The sequence below is a fragment of the Strongylocentrotus purpuratus genome, unplaced genomic scaffold (genome assembly GCF_000002235.5).
Source record: "Strongylocentrotus purpuratus isolate Spur 01 unplaced genomic scaffold, Spur_5.0 spur5_scaffold_10, whole genome shotgun sequence".
NCBI lineage: Eukaryota > Metazoa > Echinodermata > Echinoidea > Camarodonta > Strongylocentrotidae > Strongylocentrotus > Strongylocentrotus purpuratus.
Genome location: NW_022145595.1, coordinates 22365149 through 22384721, shown reverse-complemented (window position 1 = coordinate 22384721; position 19573 = coordinate 22365149). Strand labels below are relative to the sequence as shown.

At 36.2% G+C, this 19573-nt stretch overlaps 1 protein-coding gene across 6 annotated transcripts in view; it reads right to left on the bottom strand.

Annotated features, from left to right (window-relative positions):
• Positions 1-8054: 8054 nt before the first annotated feature.
• Positions 8055-19573, bottom strand: part of LOC575576 (geranylgeranyl pyrophosphate synthase) — a 17679-nt gene continuing 6160 nt past the window's right edge. Inside the window, exons 1-11 of one of the 6 annotated variants that reach the window (XM_030979785.1) lie at positions 17694-18091; positions 16126-16385; positions 15281-15389; positions 15000-15068; positions 14462-14547; positions 13706-13869; positions 12739-12840; positions 11687-11747; positions 10807-11053; positions 9563-9612; positions 8055-8709 (exon numbers count right to left, since the gene is read on the bottom strand). In XM_030979785.1, the coding sequence (XP_030835645.1) occupies positions 8616-8709; positions 9563-9612; positions 10807-11053; positions 11687-11747; positions 12739-12840; positions 13706-13869; positions 14462-14547; positions 15000-15068; positions 15281-15358 (951 nt within the window). In that variant the 5' untranslated portion in view covers positions 15359-15389; positions 16126-16385; positions 17694-18091 and the 3' untranslated portion in view covers positions 8055-8615. The other 5 variants (XM_011681637.2, XM_011681638.2, XM_030979787.1 and 2 more) reach the window with 5 other exon arrangements.

The following is a 19573-nucleotide window of genomic DNA, read 5'->3' as shown; positions in this document are numbered from 1 at the left end:
GTAGGGAATTCCCGATTGGTTATCAGTTTAGAAAGTTTCGACCAATAGAAAATCAGCTCCGTAACTTTCTAGCCTATATTAAAAAACTGCAGTCATTTGGTGAATTTTGTCCAAGAGATTTCGTTGACAACACAATAGTTCATTGATTTGTTTTCTTTAAAAAAAAATCTTTTTAATTTCCTTTTCTTTTTAAATGCTCTGATGGGCACTGTCCGTAAAACAGAATTTACTTACAACCTGCAATTAAAACAGGGGTCGAATAATAAAGACAAAGGATGTAACTATATATGATATCATCATTTATTTTTAAATGCACCTAATACTAGCAGAAAATATAAACGAAAATGGTAATTACATTTGGTGGTGTTTCTTGTTGGGGGGGGGGGGGGGCTTAAGTTGGGCACATGGGGGAGGGTGTGGTATAGTTCCTATAATCTCCTTCTTCCACTTTCCTTTTCCCATGTCTCTCGTCTCTCACTTTCTCTCTCTCTCTTTCTCTCTCTCTCTTTCTCTCTTATCTCTCTTTCTCTCTTATATATATCTCTCTCTCTTTCTCTCTTATCTCTCTCTCTCTCTTTCTCTCTTATATCTCTCTCTCTCTCTTTCTCTCTTATCTCTCTCTCTCTTTCTCTCTTATATATCTCTCTCTCTCTTTCTCTCACTCTTTCTCTCTTATCTCTCTCTCTCTTTCTCTCTTATATATATCTCTCTCTCTCTCTTTCTCTCTCTCTTTCTCTCTTATCTCTCTCTCTCTCTCTCTCTTTCTCTCTTATATATATATATATCTCTCTCTCTCTTTCTCTCTTATCTCTCCTCTTCTTTTTTTCCAAGTATTCGATGGGACATTGGGTACGTGCCCCTCGTAGCTATACGCCACCAGCGCCTTACTTGCTTTAATGTTAATCTCTGCCTCTTCTCTCTAGCTCTCCATGACTTGGTCACAAATGTAATCATTAACTGTTCATTTCTTAACCAAGATGGGGTCCTTTAAGACAGAACGAACTTGAAAATGACTAAGTAATTCAGAAATGATTCACCAAGAGTGTCATGCCCCCAATTAATTTCTACATTTTAAAAGTCAGATGGTTCTCTTTTCTTTCGTGTTCATTCCATGGCTATTGGCCGAGAATGAATTCGACGACGTGAATACATGTATAAAGACAATAACGCAGCTTTATAATCTTGGATGTTGAGGAGGAGGAGGAGGAGGGGGGGGGGGGGGGGGGGGGGGGGGACTCATCATATTTTTTGGAAAGATTCAATTTAATTCAATTCATGCTTTTTTATTTCAATCCAAACAGATTTTTGTTAAACATTGGATAACAAATTTCAAAATTATAGTGTATCATAGATAATTGAGTGTAAGAGAAAAGATAGCAATAACCAGGAATGACAAAAATTAATATACTACTGCATGTCTCACCTGAAATAATAATAATAATAATAATACAGGCATGAGAATAAAGATGAAACATATTTTGATGACGAACGACAACTCATCACCCTTGATGAAATTGCTTCATTATTATCAAGTCATCGCTAACCGTGAGTAAGTCCGTCCCCAAAGAATGGATTATGGCTTTGATTTTGGTAATTCTTGCTCAATGCCACCACTTAATCAAAACCGCCCTCTTATGACTATTGTCCACCACCCCATTCGGCCTTCGAGGAGCGAGGATGATTTGCCCCTTGCTCGCTGATTAACGCTGAAGACTAATGAAAAGTGACAGGGGGAAGGTATTACTGTCCCAAATCGCCGGGGCTTTATTCTGTTTCTGATTACTTTGGTTCGTTTGTCACAATAGGCGTGCATCCTTTCAAAATCGAATCAATGCTTTCTTCAAGAGCCATCCAACCTTCAGACCTTGGCACATTACATAATGTGGGTTTAATGTCCGTTTCTGAAAACACATTTTGGTCATTTTTCATTTTATGTTTTTAACCATTTACCCCCATCTACCTTTTGTAATCTGTTTTCCTTTTTTTCCCCTTCCTCGATTCTTTCCCCAACACGCCTTTCCTCTTCTACCGTGTTTTAATTTTAATGTGATGGTAGTTAGGATTATAGATTACTGTATAATAATAATAATAATGTTCAATCATTATATGCCGTATATTGTATAATTGTCTCTATGCGCTTAGGGACGAGCGAGAGAAAGGGAGAGAGAGAGAGAGAGAGAGAGAGAGAGAGAGAGAGAGAGAGAGAGAGAGAGAGAGAGAGAGGAAATACATGAAAAATATTGAGCTTTCACCCTCCATCACTTACAATTATCACATCAATTACAAAGTTCACATGTGTACTTAATGTTTTTAAACTGGAATAATTGAAACAGATATGTTTTTAAGTCGGATTTAAACTGATGTCTATGTTCCTAAAGTCCCCAAAGTTTCTTTTTCGTTCTATACATCATTTGCCGCGATTCTTCTTTGGATTGAAGCATTTCAAGTCTTGATGGCTGTATATCTTCAGTAAACCCTTTGCTTTATCATGAAATTCTTAAAAGACTGGACTCATCATGATTTGCCTGGATATGTCTTATAACATTTAATTTACATTAAAAAAAATCTTCGATAATAACAAAAAAGAAAACAAATATACAATCTTAGATACTTCCTTTAAAAATTGTCACTTGCTTCTTTCTTTCTCTCTCTCACTCTCTCTCTCTCTCTCTCTCTCTCTCTTTCTCTTTCACTTGCTCCCTCATCTCTCTTCTTCCCTTCTCTTTTGTTTCACATTGCTCAATAGACTGTATCTCTTTATCCCTTTTCCTGTCTCTCCAATAGCTCCCCTTTCCTCTCTTTCTCTGTGCATCATCTCCCTATACCTTCAATTACTTTCTATATCTGTTCAATATTACTCTCCAACATCTCTCTCTCTCCCTCCCCCCCCTCTCTCTCTCTCTCTCTCTACCTCTCTCTCTCTCTCTCTCTCTTTCTCTCTCTCTATCTCTCTCCCCTCTCTCTCTCTCTCTCTCTGTCTCTCTGTCTCTCTCTGGAGATGATATTGGGCGTCAACTCTTTGACTCTTTCCCCTTCCAGCTTTTGTCAAGTTCACGTTCCAAGCAGCTTTCCAGCTAATCCCCGTCCCACTGCACCAAAAGTGATACGAAAGAGACGAGATCTAGATTTGCAGTCCTGGGCAGCTAGGGGTCGAAGACAAGGAACAAAGGGAGGGGGGGGGGGGGTGGTAGGAGTGGCTCGTATTTCGAAATTAACTCATTACCAAAACTACTTTTCGTCTGTATGTTAGTTCTATAGAGTATGGTCATGGTAGGACTTAAAGACTGCATAAAGACTTAATGCCAATTTATATTAGTTTACAGGAGGGATTAGACCTCCCTGCAAGGTTACTGACAGGTGGTTATCTCATAAAATCAGCTCTCAATTAACATAAGAAAAAGAGGATCATAGGGGACCAATAGTCACCGAGTAGGCATTGCTTGCTATATAGAGGGCGCAAGTCACAGCTATAAGTAGTGTAATGGGGCTTTAAGTGCCGTGTCGGGGATTGAACCCAATGTTTAAAAAATGTCCTCAACTGAGGTAGCCAGACCAGTGGAGCAATTAGACGTAGTCTTAGTGGAACAGCCATCGATACACTGAGACTGATTTTTTGTTAGAGCTAGCTACGCCCCAGCTTGAGGCTGGTGTGACGTCACCGTTGAGTTATGAGATCTCATTATTATTGGTTCCATATTGAGTTTATCAGTCAAACCTCTGACATCACCCAGAAGATAAGAGAGATACTATTGTCCTCTTGTTAGTAAAATCTAGTTGATGCGTTGTGACTTGAACCGGATCGGATAGCCGTAGGATATGTCTTTAACAGTGACTTCACCGATTCTTCAATTAAATGTATCTCTGTCTGCTACCCCCTTACTACCGGCACGTTACAGCGATGAGATCTTTATGCGGCTGAAGAATTCCATCCAAAGATAAATTGCTTGTTGTTGTTGTGTCATGTTTGAGACGACTCTCCCTCTCTCACGGTTTCTCATCCTCCCTAATCACATTCTTTCTCCATGTCTCTTTCTCTATAATGTTCTCTCCATCTCTCTCACTCTCTTTCTTTCTTTCCCCTCCCTGGCTCCGTCTCTCACGCTTTCTCTACATGAAAATCACACCAAAGGCGTTTGAAAATCTAAACATCATACTTATCTTCAAAGATATATGTTTAAAAACCCAGTCCAAATGTATAAGAATCAAGATTGTATCTGATTACCATCATGGTAAAGAATAAGATTCCTTTGAATTTTTGTCTTGAATTAGGATAATACATTTACCTATGATTTTGAGGTATTCTATATCGCTGTACAAATTAAACTACTTTTCAATTATAAATCGTCGATCAGTTTTCTAAGGACTTTTCAGGGATGTAAACAAGTACAAAAGTATCTAGACTAAGATTTCTATCTTTGTTTTTAATAATCATTATTGCATTTATTACTAGTTACTGACAGCAATGGAAAACAGAATCAATATCGACATGATTATACAAAGAAATGTAAGGAAACATTAATTCACACAGTATTAGTTCATATAAAAAGAGGGTTAAGAGGAACTGAAAGACAATATTTTCATGTGATCAATTTGAACGATCACAAAATGTATCATGTAAAAAAGGGACCTCCTAACTCATAAATACTAAGAATGAAACAACTTATGCTTAACAGATTAAGGAGAACTCAAATCTAATCAAATCAAATTCCCTGGAATTTCTGTCAGACTGCACAGCATTATAACCCGAGTAAGTAAAAACAAAATCCTGAAGCATAATTTTTGAATTCCTGATGTTTTCACTCTTTTGTATCGCCATGATCTCTTCTAAGTCTAAGAGGGTTTTTCTAATCATAGTATTTAGTACTGGCTAGATTTGAATAAAACCCTGTTTTCCTAACAATAATCATATCTATTGTGAATCAATATCATAATGAGCAAAAACAATGAGCAATGTATATGATAATATGATTTCACTAAATTGTGTGAATTATGCGATTCTTTTAGTTAAGGTATGAATAATATGGGAGAAGGGGTAACAAACACTATGAACATGTCTGACAAAGAGAGCGGACAAAATATACAGTTCCTCAGGTAGACAAAGGAACATCCCTTCACTGCTATTATGTAAAAATGTGTAGAACAGGTGTCACATGCATATTCACCTTTGTACATAATAGCAGTGAAGGGATGTTCCTTTGTCTACCTGAGGAACTGTATATTTTGTCCGCTTTCTTTGTCAGTCATATTTATAGTGATAGTGCAAAAATATAATAAAATGCATGTAGTTATACAGACATTGTAGAAGGACAATGTACAATGATCTTTCTATTTCAGAGTTTAAAATGAAACACAATTATTTGTACTCTAGTGAACAGAATCAACATTAATAATAATAAGCAAATAATAGTAGAATTTATACAGTGCTTCAAAATAATATCTGTAAGTGCTGAACTACTATTACCTGATCTATTATCAATATAATTCAAAAGATGGCATGATAAAAAATAATCATTACATGTACGTACTATATGAGAAAATAATCTGTTTAAAAGAAATTAAAAAAGTATAATGTGAAAGCAATAAGATGGATGAAAAGCAAATTCCAAGATAAGGTAAGTTTCAAAAGGCACAGATCTCCATGTGAACGTAAGTGAATGAATGAGTAAAATGTTCACCGCTCTGTCAATTGAAAAATAAATTTTACCATTCCAACTGATAGAATACTCCCCTTAAGTATGCCATTTTCATTAATCCATTTAAGAGAGAGAACTGTCCACTTTAGCATCTGAGAATCTCAATAAGCTATCACCCATCTCATCTACCCTATACTGGTTCTATAGAGATAAATATTTTCATGTGTATAAATGTAAAAACACACATACAGTGTAAGCCAAGGAGCACTTGTTGATTTCACCTATTTTAACCTGACATAATATTTTTTCTTCATGGCAGTCTCTTTAGGCAGTCCACTGTGAAGGGTAAATGAGATGTTAACAATATAATTTAAAAACATGAAGAAAAAAAAATAAATAATAACACACTTGATATACATGTACATGTAAAAAGAGTGGAATATCTCTTCAAAATGAGTAAATTGTGTACAAAGTAAAAAGCCTTTTGCTCTAACAATCAAAGGCACATAAATATGAAAAAAGTTAATGACAAACAAAGAAAATATAAAAAGACAGGAATGGTAATGTAAGGAAAACTGTGATGAAAAGGAGAAGGGACGGGAACAAGTCGAGAAAAAGGTAGAGCAAATTTAAGAAAAAAGGAGAAAAAGAAATGAAAGTATGGATGAAAAGAAAAGCAGAATATTGAAAGAATGAAAAATAGAGTATCAGTGACACTATATGAATTCAATTACGATTACATAACACATCCAACATGGAGGGCAATATCAAGAATTGGTAATTGTCTTTTGAGATAGATATATCATGGTGACGTTTGACTTCTTTAATTGGTAAATTTTATAATAATCATCTGCAACTTAAAATGTGACATATAATGATGATATAAATAAATCAATAATTCAATGAATGACTACATAACTAAATATAGATAAAAACCATTTTGACTGATTATCAAGATTGACATATGAAAATAAGTTTATTCTTTGGACCCAGTCCTAGTTAGTTAGCAAGAACCATGGTGAATAAATGCTCCATAATCTCTGCAAGAGTAAACAGTTAAAATAAATCTCTAATTGGGGATTGAATTTGCATTCAAACTTGGATACCTCTGTTGTAAAACTAAGGAGAAGTTGAGAACAAAACAAAAACAAAACCGAGATGTTTTATCATAACTTAATCATGATTATAATTAATAAATTACACATATTTGTAAAGCTTAGGTCCTCCTCTTTTATATGATGCATATTTAACGCATGAGTGATTCAAATCAATTTGAAGAAAGGGTACCAAAAAGTCATTTGGCGGACGGTATCTGAATTTCAAACAGAAAAATCACATTTCAAGGAAGTATATTTTCTGCCCTTTCATATGACACCTCAATCAGGATAAATGAGCCAGGAATAACAAAGTTCTGTTTGTTTAAAGCAATGCTTGCATTTCCATAATTTCATTAAACAAATTTGTTTTCACTGCCTACCTGCTGTAGCAACAAACAGAATTGACAAAAGACTTAATTCCGTTTCGTTGAAGATCAGCCATAGACGAAAGACCTTCATGCATGGCAGATTGTTAACGAAACGGCTGCCAAATGACTTTTTGGTACCCTCTCTTCAAATTGATTGTAATCACTCATGCATGAAATATGCATCATGTGAGTTGCATTAAATGAAAGAGGAGGATCTAAGCTTTACAAACATGTGTCATTCATTAATTATAATTGTGATCAAGTTATGATAAAACGTCAATAATTTTCGGTTTCTTTTTTCCTGGGACGTACTGTACACAATGGACTATTGTACATACAGAATCTTTCACCTCACAAATTGTGTATGCTTGCCATTTTCATAGACACAAACTTTTGCAAATGGCCAAATTACATCAGCTGTGATTTACAGTATTTGCAGCATGAAATTTCCTTGAATATGAAATGCTATCAAAATTTGCGAAAATTCTGATTTACAGTACATCCGCAGCACACTACACGCAGATATATATGAACATGTCACCCGTTATGGGTAAGTCAATGTGAGGTGGATATCTACAAAAATGGCTTGGAACTTATCTTAGAGGGCAGCGCACAATAAATTAAGTCAGCTTAGCAAAATTGGAAATGAAATGACATGCAAAACCCTGCAGCTTTGTTTTATTAAACAAGGGACCACATTTCACCAATTAACTGTCATCTTCCATTCTATGGGATATGGGGGATGTTTCACAAAGATCCTAAGTTGAACTTATCTCTAAGTTGTCATTAAGAATTATGGAAAGCCGTTAACATCTATGAAAATATTTTGTAAAAGTTATTTTAAAAGCCATAAAATGTTGATTCAAAACATCCATATTTTCTATTATCAAGGAGATTTCATGTTCTTCATGGGGAATTTATAAAAAGTCTAAAATACTTGAATTTTCACTTTTAAATATATTTCATTTTAAGGCTACAAATGGCTCTCTAAAATGTTTAAGTCCAACTGAGAGTTAAGTTCGACTTAAATCTTTGTGAAACACCCCCCTGGTCATTTGAGGCAGGCATGCATATGATATTACAATTGACACTTTCATCTGTGCATACGTTTACCTGTACCTGTCCAAAACTATACACAATCCCTGCATAATAATCAGCTACAAGTTTGTGCGTAAGTAGTTTAATAGTTAAATGACCATCTTCTCAAAGTTTGCAGTTAACAATGGTAAAACTTACAGACATCAAATGCTTTGGAAATTGCTGTTACAGTGACTGCATTTGTACATACAGGCATCGTTTCATGAAACTGTTATAAGTACACATTCACCGACATCCGATTGTAACACGTGTTGATAAACGCATTCGAATGGCTGGTCGGCGAACTTGTACTTATGATGACGTTTTCATGAAACGCTGACATGGTGTACAAACATACAATGTACTTTACAAATACACAAGCAGCAAATCATTGCAGACATTCATGGAAGTTAAGATTGAAGCATAGGGCTGTACAAGCATCATTGATCCCGGTTTCTGATTAGTTTTCCCAGCTCTTCTAAAATGGATTCCAAGATCGGGTTTCCGCCTAAATTTGATATATGCTCATATGCCCTGGAAAGAAAGAGAGAAAGAATGAAAGAAAAATAAATAAGGAACACATGACATTAACATCAAAATAACACTAAAAGTAACATTTATATAGTGCTAAGTACTAATGTTTCCAAGTGTACGATATCATCATCATTATGAGGCCGCCATCCATCTCCAGCCTAACCGCTCACGATTACCTCTCTAATGTATTAATAAATATTTACTATATATTTCTTATCTTATATGTACGCTTCGTATATGTTTATTATATGATATAATTGTACATGATTTTCTATTAATTACTTTTGTAAACATTTTATTCATTGTATTTGTTATTGTTCAAATTTTTGTTCTTTGAATTTAAATTTGTATCTTTTTGAACGCAGAAATAAAATCAATCAATCAATCAATTCTGGCTTTAGCCAAGCTACCCTGACAAGGCAGTCTGGCATTCAAAGAATTTCTTCACACCAGGTACCCATTTACATCACATGGGTGGGTGTTCATTACTGTGTTGCCAAAGGATTTGAGTGCCACAGCAAGATATCCGCCCCTGTACCTTGTAATCTACAGTCCAGTGATTTATCCACTAGACCACAACAATTCTACACAGACAGAACTATCTGGGCCATATTGGAGCCTATAATATATTGTTTAAAGCCATGACAGTTTTTACAGGAGTGTGAACATAATTAAAAAATTGCCAGCAATAATGGTGGCCTGTTATAAAGCACTTAATTCTGTCAAGCTTGATGCTCATTGCGCTATACATACATATAAGAGAATGCAACTTAAAACTTATTGAAACAGAAAGCATTAGAGACAGATCTGCTACAAACTTTAACACAATTATGAAGAATACTTGAATACTTACTGCTTTTCTAGATCGAAGAGTACCTTTCTTGTGTATTCAAATGAACCAAACTGCATTGGAAAACAAAACAAAGAAAGTGTGAATGCTAATAATATCCATCCAAACAAAACAAGATATCAAGTAACAACATTGGTATGAGATCTTCTACTACACATGAAAGATGAGATCATCTGTTCAAGATTTGTATGCAACACACATTATAGCAGTGCCTTGCCAATATCATTCCCGTTTCACTTCTCTTCAAAATCTTTGCTAAATATGCATTTTCTCTTTGTACCAGTGTTACATGGTCATCACATTCATATATTATTACATAAACTTTGGGTCTATAATATCGATTCACAATGAAATTAGAGAACTTCTTACTTTTAAGCATAGTTTGCTTTGCTTCTTATGCTAGGCTTAGTTTGAGGAAACATTGTCAGGGTTGATAGGAGACATAGATCCTAATTTCTTGTTTGTCACAAAAATAGCCCCAACCTCATTGAATGAACACCCCCCCCCCCCCCCCCTCTCCCCGAATGTGCCAAGGAAGGCAAATCCTGCAAAAGAATACGAATCTATGAATCTAGAACAATGTGCTCAGACTAAGATGTAAGAATGACTGTTTTTCTTCCTAAATCAGAAGTAAATACATGTACTGTAGGCCTACCACCATATCAAAGGTCGGATGACATCCAAATATAAGTTGATTCCTGTTGATGTGCAGAGCTGCATACAACTCATATTTTGTTTAATATTCAATTTCTAAATATATTTCATAGATTTTAAAATATTTTTAAAAATAATTTTCTCAGACCTGCTAAGCCCCACCCTAAAAAAGGCTCCAGATCACATTCATCTAGTGACATCATCTGTCAATCATTAGTGAGTTAACAAGAGACAGTGGTATGTAACTTCCCCTCAGCTCAGCACATGCTCTCAAAAGAAGTGCATTCTTTCATACAATACCTCCACATTACCTTTCTTTTCCTGGAGAAGGAGGATTCTGTGGCTGAGTAGCTTAAAGAGTGGGATTTGTGAAAGTGTAATCGATCTCAGGGAGAATGAATTACTTCATAGAATATGGGACAGAGCGTTGTGGCATTTCATGGTCGCTAAAGTCTCAGAAAAGGCACTTAGAGGACAAGAAGAAGATTGTAAACAGGTGGTCAGCTCTGGTGAAGCTACATACCCTAAACAATTCCATGGGACATGTTAAAAATCCTTGGTGACAGAGAAAGAATTCAACTTCATTTTTCTACCTTCTCTAGGAGGTCCACACAGTATTTCTTGACATCCATGTCTTCCGTTCTCTGCCTCAAGATGCTCATGACCTGGGTGTTCTCCGGTTGACTGCGGATACCATGGATGAGGGGGAACGAAAATTTCCCCTCGGTGAGATCCTCGCAGTAACTCTTGTTCTCTGTGTACTGTTTGGAGCAGAGGTTGGCATAGTCATCTCGAATCTGGAAGTACAGGCCTAGGATGTCACTCAAAGGCTTGAAATCACTAGAAAAAGAAAAAGAAAGAAACAGATATGTGAGATCCTCGCAGTAACTCTTGTTCTCTGTGTAATGCCTGGAGCAGAGGTTGGCATAGTCATCTTGAATCTGGAAGTACAGGCCTAGGATGTCGCTCAAAGGCTTGAAGTCACTAGGAAAGACAAAGAGAAAACAGATATGTGAGATCCTTGCAGTAACTCTTGTTCTCCGTGTACTGCCTGGAGAGGGTTAGATAAGATGGATAAATAGATGGATAAATCATAAATGGATAGGTAGGATTATAGCAAGATGGATGGAAAGATGGACAGAAAGAAGAATTGATAGATGGATGGATGAATGTATACATGGATGGATAGACAAGTAGAAAGATAGTTTATTAGTAAGATATAGAGAGATAGATAGACAAATAGATAGATAGACAGACAGATAGATAGACAGACAGATGAGAGATAGATAGACAAATAGATAGATAGACAGACAGATAGACAGACAGACAGATAGATAGATAAATAGATAGATAGATATAGATAGGCAGGCAGTGACACAGCTACCTATCTCAACATCATACAAGTCCACAAAATGTCTGACACATCTGTGGTACAATAGTCGATTTCAAACAGTATTCAGCAAATTAACCTACCTCTTGTTTTCACTAAAAAGTTGCATGAGCCTCACAGCTAACCCAAACAGACCTCCAGTTTCTGATATTCAAAGAAAGAGTAGAACAGTGAACATATCAGGATGGTGAACAGCAAAACACATGATAATTGCAATTTAAACATCATCTGATTTTGGCTTTCTATTCATTTTGCAATTCATTCTGATGAGTGTAAGACCAAACGCTTTGTTAAAGGTACATGTATAGACCAGTTTTGGAAACGCCCCCCTCTCAAAAAATGAAATGATAGCTCTTATTACCAATCATGTGAAAGAAAATGTTTTGACTTATACGTGATGATACAAATTTTGCCGGGAAACCGCCTACTAATTTATATTTTTGGTAAATTATCATATCGATCCGGACTGGATAGATATAGCGAAAGCACTTCAACATTGAACATTTGGGCATATATTTCTGTTTTTTTTGTGAATTCAGGTTGAAGTATACCATCTACCTCTGAAGACAATATTTAAACAATATTGAATGGGTATTTTGCACCCAAAACCCTTGAACCGGAATTTTACCACTACAGGTCTTTATCTTTAAGTCTGTATTTGTCGCTATTCCTCAATTCATTCAGTTTTCTAAGTTTTTACATTGAAGAACTTAAACTGATATATGATGATCAAAATAATTCGACCTTATAACAGAAGATAACCAGGCTATACATTTTGAGAAATTTTGTGTACAAAAAGAATTGGGCGAAAAGAAAAGATCTAAATGACAGAACATTATAGGTGGAAGATATGGCACCCTCCATTCAATCTTTAACCTTGTTACTGGTTATTTTACCTTCCAGTAAGACTAGTGTCCCACCCCAAACCCTGACACCAATGCTCCCTCACTGACTGGGGTAGTTGATTGTTACTACTCACTCTTGATGACCATCTCTTTATATTCTTCTTCTGTAGGGCAGGTGTAGGAGTCCCTCCAGTAGATGTCTGACACCAGTGCCCTCCCCCCCCCCCCTCCCCTTGACACCAATGCTCCCTCACTGCCTGGGGTAGTTGATTGCCACAACCGGTACTCACTCTTGATGACCATCTCTTTATACTCTTCTTCTGTAGGGCAGGTGTAGGAGTCCCTCCAGTAGATGTCCATCCCCTGGCCTTGATGTAATAATACTAGCTGCTCTGAAACCACAAAGAACAACCTTTCTTTATTGCAACCAACACTTGAGGTTAGATTTCAAATACAAGTAAATAATTATAATAATAATACTACTATGGATATTTATATAGCGCCGGTATCCGCCAGGCTCCGACGCTCATGGGGCTGTACATATTACAATCACGAACATATCACTTTCTTAGCTGAAGTAAAGGTAAACTAAAACAACACAATTGTTACGCCACAATTCTAATTGTCATTATTAAATAGAACTGTTTAGAAGAGATGGGTTTTTAGAGCAACCTTGAAGTCATGGAGGGCTATTAAACTATGAATACTAGGTGGTAGCTTTTCCAAAGGGACTGCCCAGAATGAGAAAAGGCTCTATCCCCCCCCCCCCCCCCCCCAGGAACTGCACGTTTTAGGGACAACTAATGTCTTGTAGGCTCATACTCATGTATATCATGAGTACTGCCATATTATATACTTACAAGATATGAAACCTCATCATGCCTTTGGTAACAAAAGACTTGTAAAGTAAACTTACATACAAAGACTACTTATAAGGGGAAACAAATCTGTCTTTGTAAAGGTGGTTCATGTACATTCCTTGGAAAATTAATTGTTTTCATATAAATCTCTCTTCAAGGGCAACAACTTTTTTTTCTTCTTTTTATAGAAATGTGGTCAGCAATTTGCAAAAACATGTTTGACGGATTGACATGTTTGATGGTATTTGCAGCACGACATAATTATGTCCAAATACAATAGATGAATGATAACACTTGACCTATAACCTCTCATATCTTCTTCGGCAGAAAAAGTACCGGTATGGTTTACTTTACTATTTAATAAGGTGTCGACAAAATCATTTTTTAAATATCTAACCTGTGAATATTTTCATGGCATCAGGATGATCAAACTGCATGACTTCTTTAAGTCCTAGGAAGTACATATAGTTGGCAGAGTTGATGGTTTGTGCTATACCGTAGATACTGTGTGCTACTGGAATGCCTCGTCGAAGCTTGGAACTGTCCTCTATATCGTCTATTCTGTAAGAATAATGCAAAACGTCATAATCATTTAATTTACCATATCAAATTTTCTTCCATAATAGTACATTATACAAATATTGACTGAAATAACTGAAAGAGAGGTGCTGTGGCCTGGAGGTTCTTAGACACTTGCTCTGTTGAAAAGTTGCCCCTTAGCCGATATATTTCTCTAACTAAATTTTTAACGTCGACCCTGGAATCCCTTTCCAGATCGAGTGTCTTAGCCTTGAGTTAGGGTATTGTGTATAAAGACAAAGAGGTAGCAAACTAGCAACCATACAAAGTATTCTTCAATATATGTTGAGAGAATACTAAGTTTTTCGAAAATGAATAAATAAATCAACTTTCCTAGAGAGAAGACTTAAAGCCCCTCTGTTCTAGTTTGGCCAGTACGGATTAGGCCTCCTACCATGGTCACCGACAGGTGGTTATCTCATCAAATCAGCTCCCAATTAAAATATGAAAAAAGGGGATCATGGGGGACCAATGGTCACCGATTAGGCATTGTTTGCTATATAGAGGGCGCAATAAGCTATAAGTAGTGCAGTGGGGCTTTAAGCTTTCCTATTAAAGTAGAGAAAATACTTACAATAGACTTGCGTTATGCAGCATCTGAACCACCTCACTGATCTTTTTTATGTTATCTTCAGGAATGTCCATCCAGCAGTTGAATGCCTAGACATGGAGGAAAGATAACATACTTAGGAAATAGATGAGTAAATAACTCAAAAAACATGAGTATCATTGTCAATCTATTGACTGGCACACATACATGTAATGTGAAGAACTATAATCAATTATGTAAAATTGCGCTAAAAAATGATCATGAAGTGCCTCAAAAAAGTAAAAGTCTTTGAGTGACCGGTTTTACCATACTTGTTTTCCCAATAGACTGTAGTGTTATGAAAACGCAAAATTTGGTTTTGATTTCTAATAATAAATATCTTCATAATCAGACAGGAGATCGGCTTGAAAAAGTCATGGGGTTCCTGACTAACTTAAAGGTATATAATTATCATTGCAGCATGAGCTAAATCCAGGATTTGTTTCAGAATCTGAGACAAAGTTACAGTATCCCTTTAAGCAAGGCTTGTGTTTTTGTAAACTACAAACAACAGAAATCCTACCCTTGAGAGTTTTGTTCGAACTTGTTTTCCTGGAACCTGTAAAATGTAGTTGTATGGCTCCATCAGTATCTGGAAGAGAAAGAAAATGAACAAAATGATTACAAGAAGACACAACAGATACAACTTCTTTGATCCTGAAAGCAATAGATACAAATGTTTGTGGCACAGGCAACATTTCAAGATTCATTTTCTAAAATGTAGCTATAACATCAAGCCGTTCAAACAACACTGAATGCAGGAGTTGTAAAGATGTTAGATGTGGACAATCAAGGAAAGCTTACCATTTCCTGCTTTTTCTCTCTGATGAGTGCTGATTGGTTTTCAGTAACATCATCTTTTGGTGAGCTGCTTTCCGCCATATTTTCTCAACTACCAAAAGTTAGTGCGTGACTGCAGTTAAGACAAGAGATAGAAAACTTTCAATAAGCAAATATTTCTGCATAAAAATTAATCAAATACAAGTACTATTAACAAAACTTTTGGTTTGAAAGTCAGCTTTTACTCATGCAAATGATTATGATGTAAATAGTAAAATTGAACCTGTTGTGAAAATTTTCAACCAGTTTGAGTGAAATTAAGCCTCAAAATCTCCTTTGGTAATTCAGGATAAAAAGGACTACCGGTATCTATAGTATTATTAAATTTTTAGCCAAGAGAATCGCAATCATGAATTTGTCTCTTATATCATGGTTTTGTAAAACAGGTTTCCCGGTCTCTGACATCCCTGTAGGTCACAAACACAGATACGACTGTCATGGATGGAGTTGGTTTCATGAAACGACCCCCTATTAATGTACAAACATAATTTTGCGGACAAGCTGGGCTACTGGTAGACAGAAATAACCGTCTGGTACTATGGGTAATTCTTTGATAGAACTGACATTTGTCAACCTACGGGTGGTCAGTGGAGCCAAACATAGTCTCAGCGTTGATATCATCATCATTATCACTTGTCAGAAGGTTGCGCTTGAGGTCTAGGCTCCCAGGGGCCGTTTCTTAAATTTCCAAACTGCCCTAACTTCACAAGTCTAAATTATAAATCCTAAATAGTAAATTTACAAGTACTGTATAGCCGTTTGTTAGATCTACTACCATGACTACTACTTCTAGTATAAGACTTACTTACCTACTAACACGATGTTGTAGGTTTAAGCCGGTTCATCGATCCAGGATTCTTCCCTATTTACTGCTATTTGTGGAGGGAGATTGTATGCAAAACATGAGACAGCAGACAACACCTAGAGGCTAGACCGGCTCATACATGTACGTACAGGACATCTTTGACCAGTGACTATAAAGTCTATTTGTATACGAGTTGACCGACCCAGCTGCCACAACGTTTCCTGGGAGACCGCTCCACAGCTCCACAACTCTATTGCTAAATTCCTAAAAAATTGTTTTCTAATAACTAGCCTTAAATTAAATATGGAATTAAAGGTAATACAAAGTTTTGGTATGGGGTCATGAATTAATTGGTACAAATGAACACATTGGAGGCATATGCGGTCCTACAATATTCAGTTATCGTTCTCGCAGTTGAAATGGAGTCTAAAGTTATGAAATTGTGAATAATAAACTCTTCATGCTGTATAGCTCCCTCTCAAGGTCAAGATATTAATCAAGTCATAAAACAATGTTTCTCGATCGATCGATTTGCTATTTCCGTTTGGAAAATTATATATCACAACTAGTCAACTACATAAATGTATTCTGAGATTTTCATGGTTGCAGCTACAATTGTATGGCCGTAAGCGCCATTTGAAATTTATCAAAATTTACCGGGAGCACTGGTAAATTTTGATATTCAATTTTACTCAATAGCAGAAGTTTTTAGGTTTAAGGGCTAAATTTGTTGGTGCTTATAATACATCCACAGGGGCATCCAAACATATCACAATTGTAAAAAATCACCATCCAGCCAATTTCAAAATTTCCCAAAACTTTGTATTACCTTTACCTAGTCTAGCCGCTGCCTATTGCCGTGATTGCCATTAAAGTGACTCGGTAATATTCTTAAAGGTTGATGAAAAAACTTCGTAATTTATGATGAAGTGTTACTTCTCGTATTCCTTTTAGTACTAACCCTCTTGCATGCAAAAATCCTGAAAAAATCTCAAATTACATAGATATTTATGGTTTTCTTTGAAGGTGTGACTGGTCACCTTCTAACAGTAAATTCTCTCAACCATTTTTGAATTTACCCAACTGTTTTTTCTATGAAAATAAGACATAAGACAGGGCTGTCAACTTTGGGGAACTACTTTGAGGGAGATCGTATGCAATTCTTTTTGGCTACGAGCTGGTGGGACGGCGGGAGAATGAGCGTGGTTGCGTGAGACTCCCTCCAAATCAAAGCAGGAGGGTTGACAGCCCTGCATGAATAAGACAGGATTTTAAAATCTTTCAAAACTTGGAATGATATACTTAGAGTCTAGAGCAAATTCATAGCTATGTTAAGATTTAATTTGACTAAAATTGGAATAATATAGTTGGGAGAATTAGGGAATCAGTTTAGTATTGCCCAATTTTTATCGTTAATAAAAAAAAATGATGGTCCATTTTCTCTCAAACTTTCAGATTATTTTACATCTTCTATCTAGCATTGAAGTCACGTCACAACCTTACTCCTTACTACTTAGCACCATTTTCTCTCATCTGAACAATGTTATCAAGTTGTACTTAGACTAGATCTACTACAGTTTCGAGAAAATGTGCCCCGATCTCTTCGTCAGTTCAGCTCCGCAGCCCCACCCACGGAGCTACACTACACTCTGATCTTCAAATCATATTAGGTCTATGACTCACGAGACTTCAACTTCCCAATTCAAAACAATACAACAATGTCAACGTATGGGACTGAAATTAATTCTGGTTAAATAATTTGAGTGACAAGAAAGACTGCATAATAAACAACTCAAGGGCTTACCAATTTATAGAACAACGAAGGCATATACTGTCACAGATAAGGTTGATTTTTGTCTCAAAGGTAGCAAAATATCAATGTAAACCATTAAAATCTTCAAAAAATCTGAACAGCGGGCTGGCATATTATTGGGTGACTTTACTATAATGTAGACCTTCTACTTTCTAGGCCTTACACGTAGAAAGTCGGTACACTTTAGCATCATACATGCAGTGGGTAGCATATATTGGCACCAAGATTAACGGCGATATGAATATTCATTATTCCCTACGTCACAGACGTGCGGCGTGCGTACTCTGTCTATGGATCTGTCTTATACACAGGTACATGTACTGTACTAGTACAAGAGTACGTTCGCAAGCATTACTACATACATTGCTCCGGAATGAAGAGAATCATTATAAAGGACGAATTACTCCGTGAAGCCAAGTACAAGCAGGGAATTGAAAATAGCAAACGTTCCTCGGAGCGGCTATACAATCCCTAATCTAGCTAGTTTTGTAATGACAGAAAATGGACATTTAGTAGGCCTACTGTTTAGTTGTTCAATAAAATCACTCAGTTTGATTTAATTCGAGATATATCATTAATAAAACAGTATAAAGGCTGTATGAGTCTCGGACGAACCATCGCCACTAATCTTGGTGCCAACACCGTTAATCTATGCTCCAAATTTAGTAATACATTTTGTGTGCCCTATAATGACCCGGGGTTGGATTATTTAGGAGAACATAAGATTGATATTGTTAAGTTGTTTCATAACATCTCTCAGTTTGATTTGATTCGAGATATATTTCATTAATAAAACAGTATAAAGGCTCTATGAGTCTCCAAGAACGATCGCCACTAATCTTGGTGCCAACACCGTTAAACTATGCTCCAAATTTAGTACTACACTAATATACCTTTTTTGTGCCCTATATGCTAAAGACCCATGCAGGGTTGGATTCTTTAGGAGAATGGAAGATTGATATTGTTGTTTCATAACATCATTCAGTTTGATTTGATTCGAGATATATCTCATTAATAAAACAGTATAAAGGCTCTATGAGTCTCACACGAACGATCGCCACTAATCTTGGTGCAAACACCGTTAATCTATGCTCCAAATTTAGTAATACATTTTGTGTGCCCTATAATGACCCGGGGTTGGATTATTTAGGAGAACAGAAGATTGATATTGTTAAGTTTTTTCATAACATCACTCAGTTTGATTTGATTCGAGATATATCTCATTAATAAAACAGTATAAAGGCTGTATGAGTCTCGGACGAACCATCGCCACTAATCTTGGTGCCAACACCGTTAATCTATATGCTCCAAATTTAGTAATACATTTTGTGTGCCCTATAATGACCCGGGGTTGGATTATTTAGGAGAACAGAAGATTGATATTGTTAAGTTGTTTCATAACATCACTCAGTTTGATTTGATTCGAGATATATCTCATTAATAAAACAGTATAAAGGCTCTATGAGTCTCCAAGAACGATCGCCACTAATCTTGGTGCCAACACCGTTAAACTATGCTCCAAATTTAGTACTACCTTTTTTGTGCCCTATATGCTAAAGACCCATGCAGGGTTGGATTCTTTAGGAGAATGGAAGATTGATATTGTTGTTTCATAACATCATTCAGTTTGATTTGATTT